At 43.7% G+C, this 24,404-nt stretch overlaps 1 protein-coding gene and 1 long non-coding RNA gene across 6 annotated transcripts in view; one reads left to right on the top strand and one right to left on the bottom strand.

Annotated features, from left to right (window-relative positions):
- Nucleotides 1-24,404, top strand: part of ASIC2 (acid sensing ion channel subunit 2) — a 1,273,426-nt gene that overhangs the window by 1,199,278 nt on the left and 49,744 nt on the right. For both annotated transcript variants that reach the window (XM_068262936.1, XM_068262935.1), the window contains exon 5: nt 11,254-11,310. In XM_068262936.1, coding sequence (XP_068119037.1) covers nt 11,254-11,310 — 57 coding nt within the window. The remainder of the gene's footprint in view (nt 1-11,253; nt 11,311-24,404) is intronic.
- Nucleotides 21,614-24,404, bottom strand: part of LOC137541571 (uncharacterized) — a 1,030,398-nt gene continuing 1,027,607 nt past the window's right edge. For all 4 annotated transcript variants that reach the window (XR_011025219.1, XR_011025217.1, XR_011025218.1 and 1 more), the window contains one exon: nt 21,614-21,950. This is a non-coding gene — a long non-coding RNA (uncharacterized lncRNA). The remainder of the gene's footprint in view (nt 21,951-24,404) is intronic.

Raw genomic sequence — 24,404 nt, 5'->3', positions numbered from 1 at the left:
TATTAGCGATATCCTACTATCCCTATTAACAGCCCTAATTTTTCTTTGCATTTTTATTGCATACATATGGAGCAGATATCTTACCTGGTGAGGACATATGTGGCAGTAAGAACCATCAAAACCAGAAGTAAAACAGATGTAGCTACAGACTAGAGGTGCCTAATAAAAATATTAAAAAACTAATAACTGCTTAAAGAAAACATGAGATGGAAGAAGAAAAAAATGTTTACATACTTGTGGATTTCTTTAACCCCCCCCCCCCACCACCATCTCCCCAGGCCACTTTGATCATCAGTCGATGGCCCTGTAGATCACTGAATTCAAGCTTAGCCACATAGGCGTGGTCTAGCCACACGCATGCTCCGGGAGTCTTCTGCACTTGCACAAAACTCTCCCAGCCATTAAAGCAGGACTGCTCAAATCCGATCCGGATGCAAATCTGATAGTAGTTATCCGGATTTCTCTCAGTAAAGCTTTGCGGCCTGGGCAGAGGTTTAATCTTACTTATCATGACATCTTCATCCATTCCTCGGCGCCTCCCACGATGCAGTCCTATCCGGCGTCATGTGATTATACACTTCCTCCTTCAATCCGGAAGTGTTTTTAGTCATGTGACTCCGGATTGGAGCGCATCATGGGAGGCGCCGAGAGATGTAAGAAGACGACGTCATGATAGGTAAGATTAAACCCCCGCCCAGGTTGCAAAGCTTTACTGGGAGAAATCCGGATAGCTACTATCCGAATTGCATCCGGATCGGATTTGAGCAGCCATGCTTGGAAGCATACACACTGCTCCTGTGCTGACTGGCAGATTTACCAGGCCACCTAGCAGAGGATCAAGATGGTGAGGGACCGATCAGCCTGAATGGGTCTGGAGGAAGCCACAGGTATGTATAAATTTGTTATCTTCCCCTATCTGAGGTACATTTTAAAAGGAAGGTAACTATAAGCTTTGATGACAATGTTCAAAGTTGAAACAGTTTTATAAAACAATACATTTTGTGGCTTGAAGTCACTCCCTAATGTAAATAAGCCCTGTCCAAAGCTGAATCTAGCTCAGAGCGCCAGAAGTAAAACACAATGTTTGGCTGATGTGAAGGAGCTTTATGCACAACTTTATACAGTATACAAATGAGCCCAACTGTAAAGCAAGGATAAGCTAAAGGGTTTCATATTTAGAAATGGGAACCTCTCTGGTATGATGAGGACTTCCCGCATCTGATTCTAGGAGTATCCTGAGCATTCCTGAAATGTACAGGTTTCATATTTGTGATTGACAAAAGCAGGTAAGAAGACTTAGGTCTGCTTTATAACTAGTGAGATGGTCAGTGAGATGCTAATAAATTCCAGCCCACATGAACGTTTAATGCATATTGATGTAGCTTGAAATAGGGCCAATCATATCCATTCCCTTGTCATTCCCAAGCTGCATTCAATCTGCATAGAAAAATAATTTTTAAATATCTTTAGTAAGTCTACAATTGCTCTCAATCTGTTCTTTTAAATGGATCCTGAAATGAGAAAAATATGGAGGCTGCCATACTTATGTCTTCTAAAACAATACCAGTTTCCTGGCAGCCCTGCTGATCATCCTGAAACAGCATGCTTGTCCAGGGTCTGTGGCTAAAAGTAAAGAGGTAAAGGATCTACATGCCTGGCAGGCACTGTTAAATAAAATAAACAGTGCTGCTCAGAGACCACTTTTCACTATCTGGAACTAATTCGGATCCCCAGATATCCGATCCGGGTTGTATATCACAGTTCAAAATTTTCCAATTCGAATCGGATACCGACCTCAGTATCCTGGTGGATTTGGATATCTGGATAGAAAAACGGAAGTGCCCTTTAAATTGCTTTTAAAAGGGTTTTTAGGGTAAATGAAGCATATACCATCATTATTTTGTACAGGGGAACACTAATTGATGATGTGGGAACTTCAAATCCCCCCCCCCCCCACCCTCATAAAAAAAGGTTGTCAATTAACATTAGGCCTAGGGTCGTGCAGCCCACATTGGGCTTGATTCACAAAGCGGTGCTAACCTACTTAGCACGTCTAAAGTCTTTAGGCGCGCTAACCAGGGTGCTAAGTAGGTTAGCACCGGTTTTCTCAATTGAGAAATCCGGTGCTAACCTACTTAGCACCCTGGTTAGCATGTCTAAAGACTTTAGACGTGCTAAGTAGGTTAGCACCGCTTTGTGAATCAAGCCCATTGTGTCCAAAGTCTAACTGCACAACTGGGACATAACAGTTTTCAGCAAAGAAACCTCCAAAAAATTACGCAGCAATTGTGTTTTGGGTTAAATATAGGTGGTATCAGTGGTCTGTGGCACCCTGGCCGGGCGGTGGGAGCTGTACAGGCAGCAGGAGCAGGGAAATGCAGCAGCTGATGTAACGTGTGCCAGGAGCCTGCCAGACGTGGCAAGTGCCAGTCAGACAGCAGAGGAGAAGACACTAGTGCACACTGTCACTGCTCACAGCACAATAGTTCTGTAGAAAGTTAACACAGTGGTACTACTACTCAAACAACTACTAGCACTGACTGCTGTACTACAGTCCTAACTACACAATAACACTGTAATCCTATCCCCTAATCCCTAACCTATACTTAAGGTATTCACAGCGTGCTCTAGCAAAAAAATGTCCATTATCAACATCAGTAGAGAAGGGAATCAGCTGGCACTGCTGCCCTGTACAAACATTTATTGATGAAAAGAATGCATTAAAGGTGTAGTGGAACCATCACATACATTGAGGCATAAAACATACCATTACAATGTGCAGGGACACGTGGTTATACGGTGCATACAGAGGAGCCTGACGGCCGTTTCGCCCAATGCTGTACGTGCGGGGGCTAAGGCTTCCGGGTAAAATAGTGTCTAAATCCTGTCTGCGGCATGACGTTGCATGCAGCGCCGTCCCCAATTCCTCAAACTCACAGGCGCACTGCTCTGACATCAAAAACGTCATTGTGCGCCGCATACGTACATATGTCCCGACGACCTGGAAATGTAGTCACGTCATATTGACGCGGCCTGTGCATTATTATGCATACATGTACGGGGCTTGTGTAAGGAAGGACGCAATGGGGAGGGACATGCTTCCTCTAGCGTCCAAAACATACATTACAGCCTGGTACAGAAGACTCCAATAGGAGGGAAGTGCAAGGTGTGAAAAAGAGAAAAGAATAGGGGAAGAAGGGAAGAGGAAAGGGGTAACAGGGAGAAGGAGAGGGGGGAAATAAAAGGGGGAGGGGTGAAAAAAGGAAAGGTGGAAAATTGTAAGACCATGTGGACTTAGAAAATAGTGAATACTGGTGGCTTATCGTGCAAGACTGAATGAATTTTGCGCGAAAAGCATAATTTAGTGCAAAAATGTGCAGTTTAAGGAGGAATAAAATAACTACGGGGTAACAAGTTCCCTAGTTAAAGGAGGGGAAAAAAGGAGGAGGGGAAAAAACCTAATGGAGGTCACATGTTATCATATATAAAATATTATTACTGATTAACCTTATACTAGTAGGATTACGGCATCTCGGAAAGTGTCCAAATCGAGGGGACCGACATCATGCTTGTACAGGCAGCCAAACCACCTCCTGTTGCTTCAAAGGTCCAAAAAGCATGACAAGTCGGTATAATCATTCAGGCCTAAGGGTCCCATAGCATTGGTCTGCAGAATTAATCTAGCTTCTTCTCGCTTTAATCTCTTTGCCCCCTCTGGGTAGCGGAGGGATATGTATGAGTCCTGCAAAGGAAAGTTTGGTTGCGTCCCCTTGATGCATTTCTGCCATGTGTGGAATGACCCGTGGGATTCCTTTTCCTGATTTAATTAAATTGAAATGTTCGCTAAAGCGCTCATTCAGGGATCTGGTCGTCTCTCCTATGTAGAATATTTTGCAGGGGCACCAGTGTGTGTACACTGCAAATTTCATTTGATATGTAAACAGAGTGCGCGCAACGCGTCACAATGGGCCCACCTGATGAAGGGTCCCCATGACCATCTGCTTACATGACTTACAGTGCCCGCACCTATGGTTGCCCCTTAGGCCACCTTTACGCAACCATTCAGTTCCATCCTGTGGGCGAAATTCACTCCTGGTGATTAGAGAACCTATAATAGGGGAACTTCTGAATGAGAAGTTTCAAAAGGGGGTCCTTTGTTAATATGTCCCAATTTTTCAAAAAAGTTCTCTTTCCCATTTCATTTGGCTTTACAACCATGGCAGAAGATGTAATTTTTTGTTGTTTCTCTTGAGTAGAGTCTGTTTTCACTTTCCTTTGCAATAATGACATTCGGTTCTGAGCGCTCGCTCTTCTGTATGCTTTATGAATTTCATGGGTCTTATAACCTCTGGCTAGTAACCTAGAGCCCAATTCCGAAAGTCCGAATCATGTGCGTTATTACGTCGCAGTCTGAGGAACTGGCTGTAGGTATACAACAAAACCTGAACTAGATAATCACAACAAAGCGTCCCTCTATACTGAATCTAGGATAAAAGATAACTTTTATTACAAAATATTAAAATAGGTCTGACTGACAATACACATACTCTAAAGGTATTGTGAGGCCTACACTGTAAGTAATGAACGGGTCACGAAGTAACCCAGGCCAAGGACCAATACCAATAATATAAAATCACACAACCCCCACCACAAAACCCGACATGTTTCGCTTCTAGATGAAGCTTTTTCAAGGGACAAGTGACATTAAAGTGCAAACAGTGATAAGGTGCAAAGTTACATAATTAAATTAATATAGAGTATGGCCTATCGGCTCATAACATATCAGCTGCTGATATGTTATGAGCCGATAGGCCATACTCTATATTAATTTAATTATGTAACTTTGCACCTTATCACTGTTTGCACTTTAATGTCACTTGTCCCTTGAAAAAGCTTCATCTAGAAGCGAAACATGTCGGGTTTTGTGGTGGGGGTTGTGTGATTTTATATTATTGGTATTGGTCCTTGGCCTGGGTTACTTCGTGACCCGTTCATTACTTACAGTGTAGGCCTCACAATACCTTTAGAGTATGTGTATTGTCAGTCAGACCTATTTTAATATTTTGTAATAAAAGTTATCTTTTATCCTAGATTCAGTATAGAGGGACGCTTTGTTGTGATGAACTGGCTGTAGGGTAAAGATCTGGCCACGTGTAGGGGTGAAAGTTTGTCTGATGTAGTAAAGCATTTGAAGCTGTTGGTTTTCTGTATCTCTTAGGGATCAACCTACAGTATCATTGATATCTAACTCTACGTCAAGGAAAGCAATACATACTGGATCTACTGTAGCAGTGAAGGCCATATTGATCGAGTTTTAATTGATATGGAATAGGAAGCTAAAAAAGGTTTCACGAGTCCCGAACCAAAAAACTAGGATACGGTCCACGTACCACATCCTGAGGCTCTCCCTATAGGGGTTGGTCGGCGAGTGTATGAGCAATTCTTCCCACCAGGCTAAAAAAAAATATGCGTATGTACATGAGACCACTGTACCCATGGCGGTACAAGATGTTTGCCAGTACCATTTACAATCAAAAAGGAACGCGTTGTGAGTCAACACAAAGCGGAGGCAATCGGTAACAAATTCCTTATAGTCATCGTTTTTGTCGAGAAAAAAAATCTCACTGCGGTAATCCCGAGGTCGTGGGGTATGCGGCTATACAAGCTTTCAACATCAGTGGTGACCAGTAGGTCACCTTGATGCCACTTTAGGTCCTCCAATCCCCTCAGGACATCCATTGAGTCCTGGAGATGTGATGGGATTTCTTCCAATCGGGGCCTCAGGACGTGGTCCAGATACCTGGATAACTTCTCTGTGATCGAGCCCATGCCCGACTCGATAGGGCGGCCCGGAGGATTGGTCCGGGACTTGTGAACCTGAGGTACATGGTACCAGACAGGTTTCACTGGGTGTGTGGGAAATAAACCACTAGCCATTCTTGTGGATATGAGGCCTTGTTCTACTCCTTTTTTAAGTAGAGATCTAAGAGAGTCCTTGTTTCCCGGTAGTTATTTAATCCTCCTTAAACTGCACATTTTTGCCCTAAATTATGTTTTTTGCACAATATTCATTCAGTCTAGCACGATAAGCCACCAGTATTCATTATTTTCCAAGTCCACTTAGTCTTACAATTTTCACCTTTCCTTTTTTCATCCCTCCCCCTCTTTTCTCTTTTCTCTCCCCCCCCCCCTCTCCCCTTCTTCCCCTATTCTTTTTCACACCTTGCACTTCCCTCCTACTAGAGTCTTATGTGCCAGGCTGTAATGTATGTTTTGGATGCTAGAGGAAGCATGTCCCTCCCCATTGCGTCCTTCCTTACGCAAGCCGCGTGTATGCATAATAAAGCACAGGTTGCGTCAATATGACGCAACCACATTTCTGCGTCATCGGGACATATGTACGCATGCGGCGCACAATGACGTTTTTGACATTAGAGCAGTGCGCCTGTGAGTTTGAGGAATTGGGGACGGCGCTGCGTGCAACATCATGCTGCAGACGGGATTTAGACACTATTTTACCCGGAAGCCTTAGCCCCCGCATATACAGCCTCCGTAGAAGCACAGCATTGTATGAAACGGCCATCAGGCTCCTCTGTACCCTGCACCCACCGGATAACCATGTGTTCTGCACATCGTAATGGTATGTTTTATGCCTCAATGTATGTGATGGTTCCACTACACCTTTGATGCATTCTTTTTATCAATAAATAATTGTACAGTGCAGCAGTGCCAGCTGATTCCCATTCTCTACTGATATTATACAGGGGGGCTGGCTAGTGTTCCTTTCTGTGATTGAGTACCAGGGCTTAGGCTGGGAAGCCTCTGATTAGCTCAATGAGGTCAGGTGGGACTGGCCAGGGTTCCCCTCCGTGATTGGTTGCTAAGGCTTCTGCTTGGAGCCCTCTGATTGGCTTCAGGACATCATCACCTTAGTTACAGTATTTTGGATCTGTATATCCACATATATCCAGGTTATGTGACCAAATATCCGCAGATAACTATCCAAATTTGGGCCCAGGTATCTGGAATCCGAATCCAGTCGGATAGCTGAAAAAAGTTCGGATATCCGGGTTACCCGGATATCCGGATGAGCAGCCCTGAAAATAAATGTCAGCCTCCATATCCCTTTCACTTCAGATTCCCTTTACATTAAAGCACAGACTCAGAGTAAAACTGACCTCCTCAGCACTAGAGATCTTCAAACAGTAACGGAGGCATACAGGCCTGTACACACAGAGAATTGCCAAGCAAAGTGATTTTTAAATGCCATACGGTGTGATATTGCAATTGCGCGCTTGTATTTTTCAATGTGTTTGAAAAAAAAACATTGTGTACAGGCCCTACATGTAATAGGGCACCTGGAAACATGGGCGCAAGGTAATACCAATAGTAGAATAACTGTAAGATAAATGATATCCTTCTATCCCCTTCTGCAACCTAATTCTCACACTATCCTCCCCCGTCTATGTCACTCTAACTCCCCTTTACCTATATTAAGCCCAGACTTTGAAGCACTACTAGTCCCAGACAAATTGCTATATGGTCTTGGAGCCACTTGTAATTGTAAAGTATATTGAGAGCAATTTTGCCACTTAAAAGCGAGAAAGCGATTTCGGGTCCTTATGAAATTCTGCATGCAGTGGTGATTGTAGAATATCACAATTGCTTTTGTAGGATTGTGGCCATTCCTGTTCAGCAGCAAAGCAGTTTTTGAATTGTTGGTAATACCTAGAAAGCATAAATTGCTGCTGAAAGTGCTAAAGCCATTCAAGACCATACCCCCTCACAAGCTGATAATTTAATGGAACACTATCAATACCCAAGTATTTTAAAGTGACAATGTACAAATAATGTGTAGTGTACACATGTTCCTACTTTTCATGTTTAATATCAGAGGCAAAAGCTGTAATTCATTGTGTGTAGATTTTAGCTACGTTTGGAATGTCTCATTTGCAAAGGTGAATCTCTGCAGTCTGACATGCTAAGAACAGTGTAATATTGAAGCAGCGTTATATCAGATTTCACACACACAATTCACAAACACAAAATTTTTATGTTGCACATAAGATACATTTCCTCTGCTCTCTGTGAAAGGAAGCTCTGCCTGAGCTCTCTGCACACACAGAGTTAACAGATGCACTGTGAGGGAATTCCCCCCTCCCCTCATGGCTCACTCTGGCATCAGATTTGAGAAGACTGCCATCAGTAAACTGTGAAAGTTATTAGCCAACAGTAAACAAAGAGATAAGGATTCAAATGTATACAGTAGTACTTCTCTAACATTTCCTATTTTAACAGAAAAAAATGTTAATCAATAGTGTTCCTTTAAACAATTCCCCCGCCCAGCCAATTTTAGGCATCCCTAGAACAAGTACACCTCAGTGCCATCCCTGAGGCAGAAGTAGTGTTCCTCTAAGACACCACTGTAGCAGGTAATTTACTACTATAACATGGACACCTATGGCGGCACCACAAATCGTACTGAAGTTTACTGTGTTGTAATGGAGATCCTGGGACACACTTCTACAACTACATCCTCGAAGAAATCAGGGGAGAGCAGACAAGATACAAAACTATTTAAAGCTGAAATACAGTAAAATAAAGAAGACTGCCCCGGATATATAGTAATCAGTCACTGCAGGAAAACAAAACAAAACAAAAAATGTTATTGGTATGTTGCCTGGTGCTGACTAGTACTTTATAGTGTTTCAACTGACAGTAGGACGCATTTTTCTAGTCTTTCCTATGGAGTCACTTGGTCAGTGCCATCAACACGCCTGCAGCTGGATTTGATATCAAAGCCTGCCAGCAGCTAGCTTGTAGCATGAGGTGGAGATTACATTTTCTAAAAACTATGATTTGGCATTCAATTATAGGAATCACCTATTGCTGTTCATGATGCCATGCGTTGTATGTATTTTGTTCAATAAAGATCTTCAGTTGGAAAAAAAAAACTATAGGAATCACTTGCAACATGAATTAGTCCTTATGCTAGGCATACATACCTCCAAACTTTTTCCAGATGTCAAATAGGGACACCTATAAAATGTGTCCCGCTAAATGTCTAATCACACCCCAGTCAGACGCCGAGTCACACATACCACAAAGAATTCATAAGAAAAAGAGAAAGCTGTATAATTCAAGTCGCAATAGACCATTCTTTTTCCTTCATATTTACATTTTAACATGTGAAAATTAGAACTTTATCCATTTAAAGGATGGGAATCAAGGTTATGGTACCATGGCGTAGCTAAGGAGCTGTGGGCTCCAATGCAAGTTTTACACTGGTGTCCCCCAAGCACTCTATACATAACAATTTATACGGCACACCAAAACCTGCTAATGGCAACTACTGTGTCAGAGGTGCAAGAAGGGAGTGGGAAGCAGTTTAAAGGGACACTGTAGGGGGGGGGGGTCGGAGGAAAATCAGTTGAACTTACCCGGGGCTTCTAATGGTCCCCCACAGACATCCTGTGCCCGGGCAGCCACACACCGATGCTCCGGCCCCGCCTCTGGTTCACTTCTGGAATTTCAGACTTTAAAGTCTGAAAACCACTGTGCCTGCGTTGCCGTGTCCTCGCTCCCGCTGATGGCACCAGGAGCATACTGAGCAGGCCCAGAATGGTCTGTGCGTGCGCGGTGCGCTCCTGTGGTGACATCAGCGGGAGCGAGGACACGGCAACGCAGGCACAGTGGTTTTAGACTTTAAAGTCTGAAATTCCAGAAGTGAACCGGAGCATCAGTGAGTGGCTGCACAGGCACAGGATGCCTGCGGGGGACCATTAGAAGCCCTGGCTAAGTTCAACTCATTTTCCCCCAACAATATCCCTTTAATGATTACCACTATTTAAAGTATCTATAGAAGTGATTATTATAAGCACAGGACCAATAGAGAGTAGATACTGTAGTTGAGAGAGGGCCCCTCTGGCCTAAGGACCCTGTTGGGGTCACAACCTCTGCCCCCCTTATTGTTACGCCCCTGTTAAGTTAGAGTCACACTACAAGCAGTTATCAAGGCAGTGTGAATCAGACATTGAGAGCCTTTAGGAGGCAATAAGGCATTTAAAGTGTTATTATGAGTTTACTTTATGCTGGCAGCTTTCACTAGTTCTGCTTTAAAGAGACACTGAAGCGGAAAAAAATATATGATATAGTGAATTGGTTGTGTACTATGAATAATTACTAGAAGATTAGCAGCAAAGAAAATATTCTCATACTTTTATTTTCAGGTATATAGTGTTTTTTCTAACATTGCATCATTCTATAATATGTGCAGATTACACAACACTCCGCATTCAAAATGAGTCTTTCAGAGCAGTCTGTGAAGTAATGACCTCTCCTCTAGCAGAGAAAAAGTAAACAGTTCACTTACAGTTGAGATCATAAAAGTCAGATAACAGCCCTCTCCACGACTAACTTAGTCGGAGAGCTTAATGGCTTGTTTGCATAGAGATAACAACTGGAGTTTCTCAACTCTTCCTGTACTAGAAACAATTAGACTGATGTATCTGATCTTAATGTTTTATTTCTTAGCTGTACTACACATACAAATCATAATATCATCATTTTTTTTCCGCTTCAGTGTCTCTTTAAATGAAATACTCTGGAACTCCATGTAAATCTTTTAGTAACTGCACTAAAACCAGCAAATAAACAGGCTGCCATTGCTGACCGACCTCTAAAAATGGTGGATGATTGGTCATCACACTAAGCTGTGTTTTAACACCGGCTTAATCTTTGAATGAGATAATACTGACTCCATTGACTAGATGCTTGGTCATACACAACCGGAGTATGATGACATGGTGTTATACATCTTTTAGAAAACATTGCACTTTTCACAAAATAAGGGCTAGTTCACATGGTTTGCTCCCGCTACTGTGTATGGACAGCGAATAGACAGCAATGCCTGCTATTCCCACTGATGCATTGTCCAGCAGTGCATTACAATAGGTCACTGCTGCATGCATGTTAGCCTGCAGTGCAGAATTGTTCCATCAGGTATTACTGAATGGGGTCAGTAACACTAAGTTTTAAATATATATAATTATAATAGTGTTCTGTAAAATGCATATAAAAACTGTGCCATTGCCATTATTTATCCCACTGCCCAGATAAACGCAACCTGATTACTACCCTGATTGTAATGAGTAAAACTTGTAAATGGATGGCAAACAATACCTATGTGTAAATGCTTCCATGAATACTTATGTACTGTTATGTGCATGTTTAACATCCGTTTTTTGCTTCCAGGTGACGCCCCTTTCTGTACTCCGGAGCAGTACAAGGAATGCGCAGAACCGGCACTCAGTGAGTGAAACGTCTGCACTCCTGTATGGAGACACCACAATGCATGCATTACATTTACATCTATGAGTTTCATTGCCAGGGCCGGGACAAGTTCCGCCACCAACAGAGGCTGAGTGCGCCTCCCCCCCTGACGGGTGTGGCCATGAAAAGATGTAGGCGGAGCTAATTGTAACAGTGTAACGCAAAGACAGCGGGCCATAGTTTTCTCCCAAAACACAGGCAAGGGACCCTAAATGTAATTACACAATGTGCCCTCCCCCCCCCCCCCCCCCAGACAAGGGACAGGGACAGCAGGCAGAACCCTTCAGTCAGCAAGACACATGTAATACGGGAGCTTTTCACCAGAAAATACATATAATGCGGCAGCGTTTCCCCAGACAATTCACATAACGCAGCTTTTCTCTAGTCAATTTACATAGTGGCGCAGCTGTTACCTAGACGATTCACATAATGGCGCAGCTTTTTCCCAGACAATTCACATCATGGCGTAGCTTTTACCCAGACAATTCACATAATGGCGCAGCTTTTCCCCAGACAATTCACATAATGGCGCAGCTTTTACTCAGACATTTCACATAACGGTGCAGCTTTCCCCCAGACATTTCACATAACGATGCAGCTTTTCCCCAGACAATTCCCATAATGGAGCAGCTTTTCCCCATACAATTCACATAACGGTGCAGCTGTTACCCAGACAATTCACATAACGGCGCAGCTTTTCCCCAGACAATTCACATAACGGTGCAGCTGTTACCCAGACAATTCACATAACGGTGCAGCTTTTCCCCAGACAATTCACATAACGGTTCAGCTTTTTCCCAGACAATTCACATCATGGCGCAGCTGTTACCCAAACAATTCACATAATGGTGCAGCTTTTCCCCAGAAAATTCACTTAACGGTGCAGCTGTTAACCAGACAATTCACATAACGGTGCAGCTGTTACCTAGACAATTCGCATAACGGCGCAGCTTTTCCCCAGACAATTCACATAACGGTGCAGCTTTTACCCAGAAAATTCACATAACGGCGCAGCTTTTCCCCAGACAATTCACATAACGGAGCAGCTTTTCCCCAGACAATTCACATAACGGTGCAGCTGTTACCCAGACAATTCACATAACGGTGCAGCTTTTCCCCAGACAATTCACATAATGGAGCAGCTTTTACCCAGACATTTCACATCATGGCGCAGCTTTTCCCCAGACAATTCACATAACGGCACAGCTTTTCCACAGACAATTCACATAATGGAGCAGCTTTTCCCCAGACAATTCACCTAACGGCGCAGCTTTTTCCCAGACAATTCACATCATGGCGCAGCTTTTCCCCAGACAATTCACATAACGGTGCAGCTGTTACCCAGACAATTCGCATAACGGCGCAGCTGTTACCCAGACATTTCACATAACAGTGCAGCTGTTACCCAGACAATGCACAACGGCGCAGCTTGTACCCAGACAATTCACATAACGGTGCAGCTTTTTCCCCAGACAATTCACATAACGGCACAGCTTTTCCACAGACAATTCACATAACGGTGCAGCTTTTTCCCCAGACAATTCACATAACGGTGCAGCTTTTTCCCAGACAATTCACATAACGGCACAGCTTTTCCACAGACAATTCACATAACGGTGCAGCTTTTTCCCCAGACAATTCACATAACGGTGCAGCTTTTCCCCAGACAATTCACATAATGGCGCAGCTTTTACCCAGACAATTCACATCATGGCGCAGCTTTTCCCCAGACAATTCACATAACGGCGCCGCTTGTACCCAGACAATTCACATAACGGTGCAGCTTTTTCCCAGACAATTCACATCATGGCGCAGCTTTTCCCCAGACAATTCACATAATGGCGCAGCTTTTCCCCAGACAATTCACATAACGGCGCAGCTTTTCCCCAGAAAATTCACATAACGGTGCAGCTGTTACCCAGACAATTCACATAACGGCGCAGCTTTTCCCCAGTCAATTCACATAACGGCGCAGCTGTTACCAAGACAATTCACATAATGGCGCAGCTGTTACCCACACAATACACATAATGGCGCACCTGTTACCCAGACAATTCACATAATGGCGCAGCTTTTCCTCGGACAATTCACATAACGGTGCAGCTGTTATTCAGACAATTCACATAATAGAGCAAGCCTGTAAGCTCGAAGTCGCGGCAAAGTGCACATGCATGGCTCATCCGCGCTCCTGGCAAGATGACGCAGGCCATCTCTGTAAGCTTACTGCACACACGCAGTTCAGTCATCAGAGAACTGCGCATGCACAGCAAGCTTATGGAGACAGCCTGTGCCATCTTGCCAGGAGCGCTTACGAGCCGTGCATGCGCACTTTACCACGACTTTGCGAAGCGAAGTTACAGGAAGTTACAGGATTTCGGGGGCTCCAGCTGGATGACTGACAGGGAACCTGAGAGACTACAGGGGGCTAGAGGATGCCCCAGGTATGTTAAAAAGTATTTTTTATTTTTCTCAGTTCAGGGTCTATTAATGATCAGAACATAAAGATGAATAATAATTCCATTATTTATTGGTGTGCTAATGCAGAATTCATTAATTGTCTCATCAGCCACCCTGACTGTGACATCACATCACCGTGTACTGCTCATCTCCCTTGTGACTTGTCTGAGGGGAGGGCGCTCATTACATTCAAAAACACACATTAACTGGGCACTTGTCTTGGCTGTGTGAGTGACATGAGGACTCGGACACACTTACTTGACTATGACCACAGGCCGGTGCCAGCACAGACTAATCCACCATACACTGTCTCCTGCCTGACTCCTCCTGGCTGCTGATTCACAGGACAGGAGACGGCGAGACGCTGAGGCACATTCAGCCAGCTTCAAGGGGTGGAACTCACAGGCTGCTGACGTCACTCCTGTGCCAGAGAGATGCACGCTGGGACTGGCTTTCTCTATGACAGGAGCTGGCGGCATCGGTGACCATGGCAACAACAGGCACAGAGCGGAGTGGAATGTATACACTCCGCTCCCGCTCAGTCATCCCCGACAGCCAGCCTGTGTGAACTGAGGCAGGGGCGCAGGCAGCGTGACCACAGGGGGGGGGGGGGAAGGCGGGCAGCCAGGCAAAACAGTCCTGCTCCTTGCGCCCGCACAGACTGTCAATGACTTCCGCCCCGAGGCTCCAGCCTCGTCGGCCTGGCCCTGTTCATTGCCATCTGAAATAAATGTATATATCGAATAGAAGATAAGATAGCTGTGGTGTTCACTTTCGGTACTGAACATGCTTCTGCAGATAAAGTAATCCAGATACTCCGCTATTTGTCTTCCACAAGGCTTTCTCCAACTACACAAATATACCCCTGAGTGGCCAATAAAGGAAAAACCTATTAAACAGATCTACGGTTATCTGCATAAATCAGTATTGCTTTTCATGTGGCAAACTAATCCAGTAGCCACCAGTGTAACAATAGGCCCTGCAACCCCTGCCATTAGGAGGGGACCCAGTCCGCCCACCGCAAGCTTGTGTGGAAACTCTGTCTGCGCTCCGAAGTTCTGACTCCCCGCCCCAGGACCCTCCAACTCTGCAGAGCACCAGCAGCGGGGCATAATACTTTATCTCATTCTGGTGATACATGTCCTCTTCCCACCTCTGTGGAGCTTTTCAGCTTGCGACTTCCTGTGAAAATTACATTTGGTATCCAGAGAGCCGCAAGCTAATGGGCTGCACAGCAGTGCTATAGAGGACATGTCCCACCTGAATGAGGTAAAGTATTACACACCGCTTCATCAATTGAGTCTGACAAGTCCTTACAAAACTTTATTAAATTAATGGGAGAATACATTTTCTTAATTCTTTCCCCTTCACAGAGGCCACACTGCTAAGCATTTTTGTGATGCTTTTTTTAAAAAGTTCTTTGACTGGGGCAAAAGCGTGTGCGTTTTTCGAGCAATGCGAAATCATATACAATGCTTTTCAATAGTGATGCATACCTTCTGAAGGAACTTATTTGTGGTTGCTAGGGGTAGCCACCTTTTCAGCACCAGCAGTATAAGAACTGTGTTTAGTAACTTAACATTCTCACAGCAGCAGCCGAAAACGGTTAAGGAGATCTATTTGGCTTCAGCAGGAATACAGGTGCATACTCATTAACAATCTTCGTTGTCTCACAAAGCAAAGCACAACGATGAATCTCAGTTCAGGTCTTGGTGGTGCATTGCAATCATAAATCAGTCCTATTGACTGGCTCAGGTTCAGGCATTTAGCAAAAGTCTCTATCTACATTACCCTATGATAAACTACAGCATACATAGAAAGTAAAGGTTAAGACGGAGGGAAGTTGACGAAGTGCAACCCACAGAATTGTAAGCCTGTTTATATACCAGTCTACTAAGTGTTACTCTTAAATGTCACACTGTGGATGAGGGCCAGCTGCACATCACATCCAGAGCTGTCTATTGGCTCTCGGAAGCATATGATGTGCAGAGGGCCCAATGTGCACCTACTGGAACACAGAACCATAATTGGAATGCTTCTGGAATTCCCAGACGCGTATATTTTGTTTTCAGAACTATGAAAACAACAATTTTTACCCCGTTACTGCCGGACAGTACTTGGGTGTCTGTATATTTGAGCAGATAAAGCCGTGTTTGACCTTTCCTACTAAGATGTACCTCTAAAGACCTCAGAATTCTATTTCTCTCTAGAATGTGCCTTAAAGGGAAACTCTGTATATAGTCTCTGACTAAACCATGGTTCTCTAAAGTAAATAGGAGATTCTATATTGCAAGATTATGATCCATATGATTGCTTCTTACAATCCTCACTGAGGAGACTCTATATATATAACTCGTTTCTATTTAGATGTAACCTTTACCTATGGTTCAGACAGTCCATATGAGACGGTTTTTAGGTTTCACTTTTCCAGGTTCATGCTCACACATTCTGCTTTATCTAGGTGTTTGCGCACTGGGAAAAGAGAGCAAAACCCCTCAGCCTCCTTTATCTTGGCTTTCTGTGGATGCCCTACCTGCTAGGCTGATGTCACCCATCCGCTCAGCATCCGTGTCACATGTATATCACTTGCATGTTTATGGAAAAGTGAAACTTGGTTGTACTTAACAAGGCAGGGAACTGGCGACAGGGGTCTTCTAAAAAAAAAAAACACCTTTAACAACCAACTCCTCTCCATATTTACTGCTCAAAAGTTTGGAAAAAAAAAAAAAAAAACTTCTGATATTGTATGATGTAGCTTATCTCACAAATAAGCTTTGCGGACAAGTTCTCATTCACGTGCAGGAGAATCATAGCAAAATCAATGCAATTCTTATGCTGGGTACATATGATGCAATTTGCATTAGATTGACAGGAAATTGGGATCAGTTTGAACATGTACACAGGATGCAAACAATAACTGGATTGGTTTTCCAATGACTACTTCCCAAAAAATTCATCCCACTATCAAGAAGCCAATTGGACATGTTGGAAATAATTGGTTTGAACATGTCGATCGGACAGGAAGTTGCATCGTGTGTACCTAGCATGGGGAGCCCATTCACACTGGGAAGGTTTCCTAGTAATTTCCGATGCACTCTGTGTAATATAAACTATATGGCAATGGTCACAGTGCAGCAATTGCCAGAGATTTGTGGAAATTGAAAACATGGTACATGAAGCTTTTTTTCTGTGTGTGATCGTAGTTCAATGTTTAATCATAAAATGTGATCATGCTCAAAAAAAAAAAATACAGACCCCCCCCACCGCCCCAAAAAAAAATCCCATTGCAATTCCCAGTGTGAATAGGAGGAAGGGGTCCTTTTCCACTAGGCTGTGATAGGCTTCAAAAGCGGATGTCAATCGCAACTGCACCATGATTAACATGTAAATTGCAGTGTTGTTTTACACTAGTGTCATTCTTTTATTCCCCAAATCGCAATCACTTGCTTATCCAATGGATTCACATCAAAATCGCAGAACTGAAAATTGGGAGGGACTGTGATTGCAACACAGCGTGATTTAGGTAACTAGTGCCCAAGCCCTCGCAATCGCATGCGTAATTGTTCTAATGGAAAAGGCCCCTGCGTTCTAGTCAGGGTGATTTGCATTTTCCAAACTGCATTTCTCATTTACTTAAATTGTGGGAAAAATCACTGCAATTAATTTGCTGCTTTTTGAAAATGCGTTTAACATTCTGCATATTTTGAATGCATTTTATTTGCCACATTTGGGGTTTTAAAAACCTATTTCCCACTATTTTCACAGACATGGATCAAGAGAAAAAAAATGTGCATTTTTTTTAAAACAATGTGTAACCACTTGCCAACCGCCAACTACCTGTGGGCGTCAGTAAAGTGGCACCCTCAGGACCGCCTAATAGCTGGGGATCGTGCGCATCCACCGGCATTAGGCTCAGCACACCCACAACGTCAACCCGCCGGCGGGTTGTTAACCCTCGATCTGCCGCTACAAAGTGTATAATACACTTTGTAATGTATACAAAGTGTATTATACAGGCTGCCTCCTACCCTGGTGGTCCCAGTGATCGAGGGACCACCAGGGCAGGAGGCAGCTGTGTATGTAATGACACACACACACACACACTGATCCTGTCCCCCCCGCCCCTTGATCGACCTCAGACCCCCCCCCTCGATCACCCCCTCAGACCACTGTTTGCACCCAATTACCCCCCTAATCATCCCCTGTCACTATCTGTCAACGCTATACTTTAGATCCGGTCCTAAACTGCCCCCTGGGGGCTTCTTATCACCTCCCCCACCCCGTCAGATCCTCCTGCCCCCCGTTTACATCTATTCTCCCTGTAATCACCCACTGATCACCTGTCAATCACTCCCTGTCACTGCCACCCATCAGATCAAACCCGCACCTGATCACCCGCCCACACCCTTAGATCACCCTCAGACCCCCCCTGATCACCTCGCCATTGCATTGCTTGCGTCTATTCACCCCTCTAATCACCCTGATCACCTATCAGTTACTCCCTGTCACTGCTACCCATCAGATCAGACCCTAATCTGCCCCTTGCGGGCACCCAATTACCCGCCCAAACCCTCAGATCGCCCTCAGACCCCCCCCTGATCACCTCCTCAGTGCATTGCTTGCATCTATTCCCCCCTCTAATCACACCATGAGACACCCATCAATCACCTCCTGTCACCACCTAGCACACCTACCCATCAGATCAGGCCCTAATCTGCCCCCTGCGGGCTTCTGATTACCCGGCCAAACCCTCACCCGCAGTGACAGAATTTTTTTTTCTGATCACTGCTGGTCTCTAAGACTTAATAGTGGCTTAGACCAACCGTTATGCCACACAATACGCAACCGCCAATCCAAGAAGCTATCAACACTAGCCTTTTCGGTGTAAACCACTCCAAGTTTCCGAACATAACATTTTGTGGGGCCTTCTCCTTAACATGGGTCTAGTCAAAAAGAATGTATTGCAGTCTTATTGGTCTACGCACCCAATACATCACATGCTTATGTTCTCTGCTGCCATGTCCAGGTCACGATTTGAGAACATCCTGCGCTTCCTGCACTTCAGTGCCAATACAACCTGTCATCTAAGAGGCCACCCTGCTTATGACTGGTTCCACAAAATTCGGCCCCTCAGACCATCTGTCATAAAAATGTGCAGATGCTTATACCACTGAACAGTAATTTTGAGGCATTTGGTTTCTAGACTACTTCTCACGGTTTTGGGCCCCTAAAATGCCAGGGCATTATAGGAACCCCACAAGTGACCCCATTTTAGAAAGAAGACACCCAAAGGTATTCCGTTAGGTGTATGATGAGTTCATAGAAGATTTAATTTTTTTGTCACAAGTTTGCGGAAATTGATTTTTATTGTTTTTTTTCACAAACTTGTGACAAAAAATAAAATCTTTTATGAACTCACCATACTCCTAACGGAATACCTTGGTGTGTCTTCTTTCTAAAATGGGGTCACTTATGGAGTTCCTAAACTGCCCTGGAATTTTAGGGGCCCTAAACCATGAGGAGTAGTCTAGAAACCAAATGCCTCAAAATGACCTGTGAAATCCTAAAGGTACTCATTGGACTTTGGGCCCCTTAGCCCACCTAGGCTGCAAAAAAAAAAGTGTCACATATGTGGTATCGCTGTACTCAGAAGTAGTATAATGTGTTTTGGGGTGTATTTTTACACATACCCATGCTGGGTGGGAGAAATATCTCTGTAAATGGACAATTGTATATAAAAAAAAAATCAAAAAATTGTCATTTACTAAAATTGGAGGAGCGATCTTCTAAAGAATCGTAGTGTTAATGGCTAATTTTTACATAGGCCGTAGTCACTGTCGGACGTTGTGTTGCCTCTATAACATACAATGGAACAAAAAAGTTGTACCGCACGTTACGGCCGCATAGCATAAAATGAAGCATACGCTTCACTGTATCTGTTAACGTGCGAGTTAGCTGTTACCATACTGCAATGCTACCGCTGCACTGTGAACGTTGCATGGGTGCTGAATTGCAATGCGGTAAGCTGTGTTACAAATCAGCTGTCATACCGCACAACACCACTGTGAACGAGTGCAGACAGAGCATACTGGTAACATAACTTCCATCTAGAAATCATATTGAACGATATACCATATAAAACTTATCTTCCTCACATGTACTGTGTGTGTGTGTGTGTGTGTGCGCGCGTGCGTGCGTGCGTGCGTGCTATATATATATATACCAGAAATGTACAGATTTATGTATAAGCAAAGCTTAACACAGAACACGTCTAATATATAGCCACTGCATTTGTGTGAACACGGCCACTGAGCAAAAGGCCAGAAACACAAAACTTAATAAGCCCAGAAATCCTCTCTGAAGGTGTAGAAAATGTACTTTCTACAGGAATCTCCCAGTTTGTACTAGGGTTACATTGTTGAAATATCTAACTTTTATATAATTTAAAGAAGACTTACATCCCACATGTATCCTTTTTACCATAATTCAACCCTACAAAATAGAATATATGAGGCATGCTAAAACTATTTCAGCTCTGTCTGCCAACACGAGTGTTAGGAAATTATAGAAAGATTTCCTGTGCTGCCAGCACAGACTGCAGGCCAAATTTTTCAGGTAACGCACCTTAAGGTGGCTATACATCAGGTGACTTCTCCAATTGACTATATGATTTAATAATTATTAAAATCAGATGAAAATTGGTGCTGCCAAGAGCATGCCTAATTAATGATTGAACCAATTTTGGGTAAAAATTGGTCACATATATACAGAAGATCGGATATGCTGGGAAATTTTGGGCAAACTTGCTCTACTTTACCATTGCTGAGAGCCCGCCGCTGTGTCCGCACTGGTTTCTACACTAGTGCCCCACGTGACTGCCTGCATTATTGCACATGGGGAGTGTGTGTGACGTCACACATGCGACCCAATGTGCAATAACGCCGCTAGTCACATGGGGCGCTAATGTGGAAATCAGTGGGGACACTCAAGGACGATGTGACAGGTAAAGTATAAATGCATGGGTACCGGGGCAGACAAAATATTTGCAGGGATAGAGCTGCGAAAGGTGGGGGCATCAAGAAGTCGATTCCATGCTGAAATCAATTGGGAATCCACCTGCGGTTTATGGGGGCCAACAAATCTCTCTCTGAGAAGATTCAATCAGAGAGAAATCTGTCCATACATCGCTAGATGTATGGGTATCTTTAGAGAATTTCTGTAGACTGCCAAGCCTTGGCAAATATAGAAGAAATGGTCCTCTGATAAATGGCTGGGATGAGTAAAATTCTAGAGAAGGAGAATAAAAGACAACCAGAATAAAGAACATTATGCATCTGGAAAACTCTCGAAACAGCTTTGGGATGCCGATTACTTCAGTGAACAAGGCAACAATGACTCTGCAACCATGGTAACCCCAGGGAGAAGGGGGGAACACTGGTGAAATCAATAGAAAATTGACATACACCAGCCATTGCACATTTTTTGTGTATTTGAAGTTCACAGGACCCTGTGCGGTTTATTTTCTTTATGTGTCTTGCCAGAACTGAAATTCTATGTAAATCCACAACTCTCTGAAATCTTTTTCAAACACATTTTAGCACCAATTCATAAAAAGGAGGAATTACCTTTGTGACTTTTCCTGGTGTTTCCCTGAATTCACCAATACACTAGACTAATTCATGCTATTTAAACAACTCAGGTAATGGAAAAAATAGATGTCTAACCAGCTGGTCATGTTATTTTGAATTTGTATCGTTTAATGACTTGTAAAATGAGGATTCTCTGTAATTTGATGCAATTCTTTTTGAGATTGAAAGTCAGTATCTTTTCTATTATCAAAAACAAGTGAAGTCAATTATTTTTCATTCATAAAAAAAAAATCCCATCACAGTCAATTCCTCATTTTCAATTTAAGGTCAAAACTGACTAAAATAGAAATACAAAATTAAAGGCTTAAATTTCCTGACAATGTTATTAAACATGCAAACTGGAGATGGAATGAGTCCTTTTTGTCACCTCGTGTATCAGCTTTCCAGTGTCCTGAAAAACAGAAGCATGAAAGCCACATCCATTGTAGAGACACAGTCAGTGATGAAGTGTAGGGAGCCAGCTGACCAGAAATGATCCGACAATGGTAGGCCTGACTCTGGCTGCATGTGCTGCTGCAATCAAAGTGGAAAGAAATGCAAATATAAAAGAAAATTACTGTTTACTCCAGCGATGTTCTCAATAAAGAACGATTACATGGCATTTTTATGTATTGCCAGGAAAATTACCTATTTTCGTTTGATGGTAGCTAGACTGTGGCCATTCAGGCTCTACAACATGGCGTGTTACTAGTAATCTAGAATACATACATTTTATAGGAGAAAAGGCAGAGTAATGCCTGTTCAGTTATCCGTTAAGCATCCCTGTCTTATCAGCAGGCTGCGAGAAAGGCTTTCTTCATGTGTTGTTGTTCAGATAGAATATATTCTGTGTCTACTGGGCTATGTTAATCACAAGGCTGAAAAAAGCAGCATGCATGTATGTATGTATATTTATTATTATCTATTTGTTGTATTTATAAAGCGCCAACATATTACGCAGCGCTGGACATTAATTTAGGTTACAGACAATATTTAGGGGTGACAAACAGCAATATGACAATACATGAATACAAGAAAACCAGATCGCACAGTATGAGTACAAGGTAATGCTTAGTCACTGGATGGGAGCACCGGGATTAGGCAAGTTAGGTTCACTCAAATGCATAGCATGGGTGCACAGTAATGGAGGTGCATGATCAGGTAGGACACAAAAGGAGTGAGGACCCTGCCCAAAGGCTTACAATCTAGAGGACAATGTGGCACTGGTACTGAGTGGGGGTACTAATTATATTAAAGGTATACTTTCAGCCAAAAATGTTGGTGCTAGCCTACTTTAGGTGACCCAGCAAGAAACGTTTTAAGATACAGTCATCCAATCACAGCACCCTCTTACAGCGCAAAGCCTTGTAATTGGCCAAATAATGTTGATGTAGTTTACTACAGGGAACGGGAAAAAAGGGCACAGGCAGCTAGTGGACAAAAAGGGCGCAGCCATTCACTGCCGTAGTAAATAACGTTTAATGGGACCCAAGCAGGAAAAAAGGGCGCCGGAGATAAATAACGTTTTATAAACGGCGCCCAGAGCTTTTTAATGTTTTATAACTGTGCTTGTGGTGATTTACATTTACAAAATGCACCCGTGACAAATAACGTTTATAAAAATACTAAACATATTTATCCTATTTATAACTAAAACATTATTTAACATTTTATCCCTTACTGTTTGTAAAACATTATTAATCACAAAATAAAGCAATCAGTACGTAACGTAAATTGCAATATATTTTTTACAGTCACTATTTGTAAAACATTACTATCCACATAATAAAGCGAACACTAAGGGGAGTCTTAGGTTTAGGCACCACCAGGGGGGTCTTAGGGTTAGGCACCACCATGGGGGTCTTAAGCCTCATCTACACATGTAGATGAGGCGGCGATCCGGCGGTTCGATTAGCCGCTGGATCGCCTCTTCCGCGTCCCCGCACGTGCTCTCCGCGTGTGCGCCGGATTCGATTCCCCGCTCGTCCCCGCCGGCGCCGCTTATCTTCCGCTCGATTTCCTGCCATTGTCCCCTCACGGAGAGCGAGCAGGGAATCGGCAGAAGCAAGATCCGTCCTGTCGGATCTTATCAATCGAGCGGCTCAAATGATAAAGAACATCGCGGCCGCATCTACGCGTGTAGATGCGGCTTTAGGGTTAGGCACCATCAGGGGTGTCTTAGGATTTGGCACCACCAGGGGGATCTTAGGTTTAGGCACCACCAGAGGGGTCTTAGGTTTAGGCACCACCAGGGGAGTCTTAGGTTTAGGCACCACCAGGGGAGTCTTAGGTTTAGGCACCACCAGGGGAGTCTTAGGTTTAGGCACCACCAGGGGGGTCTTAGGTTTAGGCACCACCAGGGGGGTCTTAGGTTTAGGCACCACCAGGGGGGTCTTAGGTTTAGGCACCACCAGGGGGGTCTTAGGTTTAGGCACCACCAGGGGGGTCTTAGGTTTAGGCACCATCAGGGGGGTCTTAGGTTTAGGCACCACCTGGGGGGTCTTAGGTATAGGCACCACCAGGGGGAGTCTTAGGTTTAGGCATCACCAGGGGGGGGGGGGGTCTATGGGTTAGGGATAGGTACAGGGAGGGTTCTGTGTGAGAGTAGGGTTAGGTATAGTTACCGTACAATATACACCACCAGGGGGTGGTTATGGTTAGGCACAACCAGGGGGGTCTTCGGGTTAGGCACCACCAGGGGGGGTGGTTAGGGTTAGGCACCACCAGGGGGGTGGTTAAGGTTAGACATCACCAGGGGGGTGGTTAGGGTTAGGCACCACCAGGGGGGTCAAGGGGATAGGGATAGGTACAGGGAGGGTTCTGTGTGAGAGTAGGGTTAGGTATAGTTTTACGAACATTTTTGTAATACATAATAATTTTTTTACAACAATTTTTAGGAACCTACTTATTAATATATATATATAATCATCATTATAAACAATATTTTCAGATTTTATTATAAGAAGAAACGATAAATGAAGATTATTC

Source organism: Hyperolius riggenbachi, chromosome 12 (assembly GCF_040937935.1).
Source record: "Hyperolius riggenbachi isolate aHypRig1 chromosome 12, aHypRig1.pri, whole genome shotgun sequence".
Taxonomy (NCBI): domain Eukaryota; kingdom Metazoa; phylum Chordata; class Amphibia; order Anura; family Hyperoliidae; genus Hyperolius; species Hyperolius riggenbachi.
The sequence above is the reverse complement of the archived record's forward strand: the minus strand, read 5'-3'. Positions and strand labels throughout refer to the sequence as shown.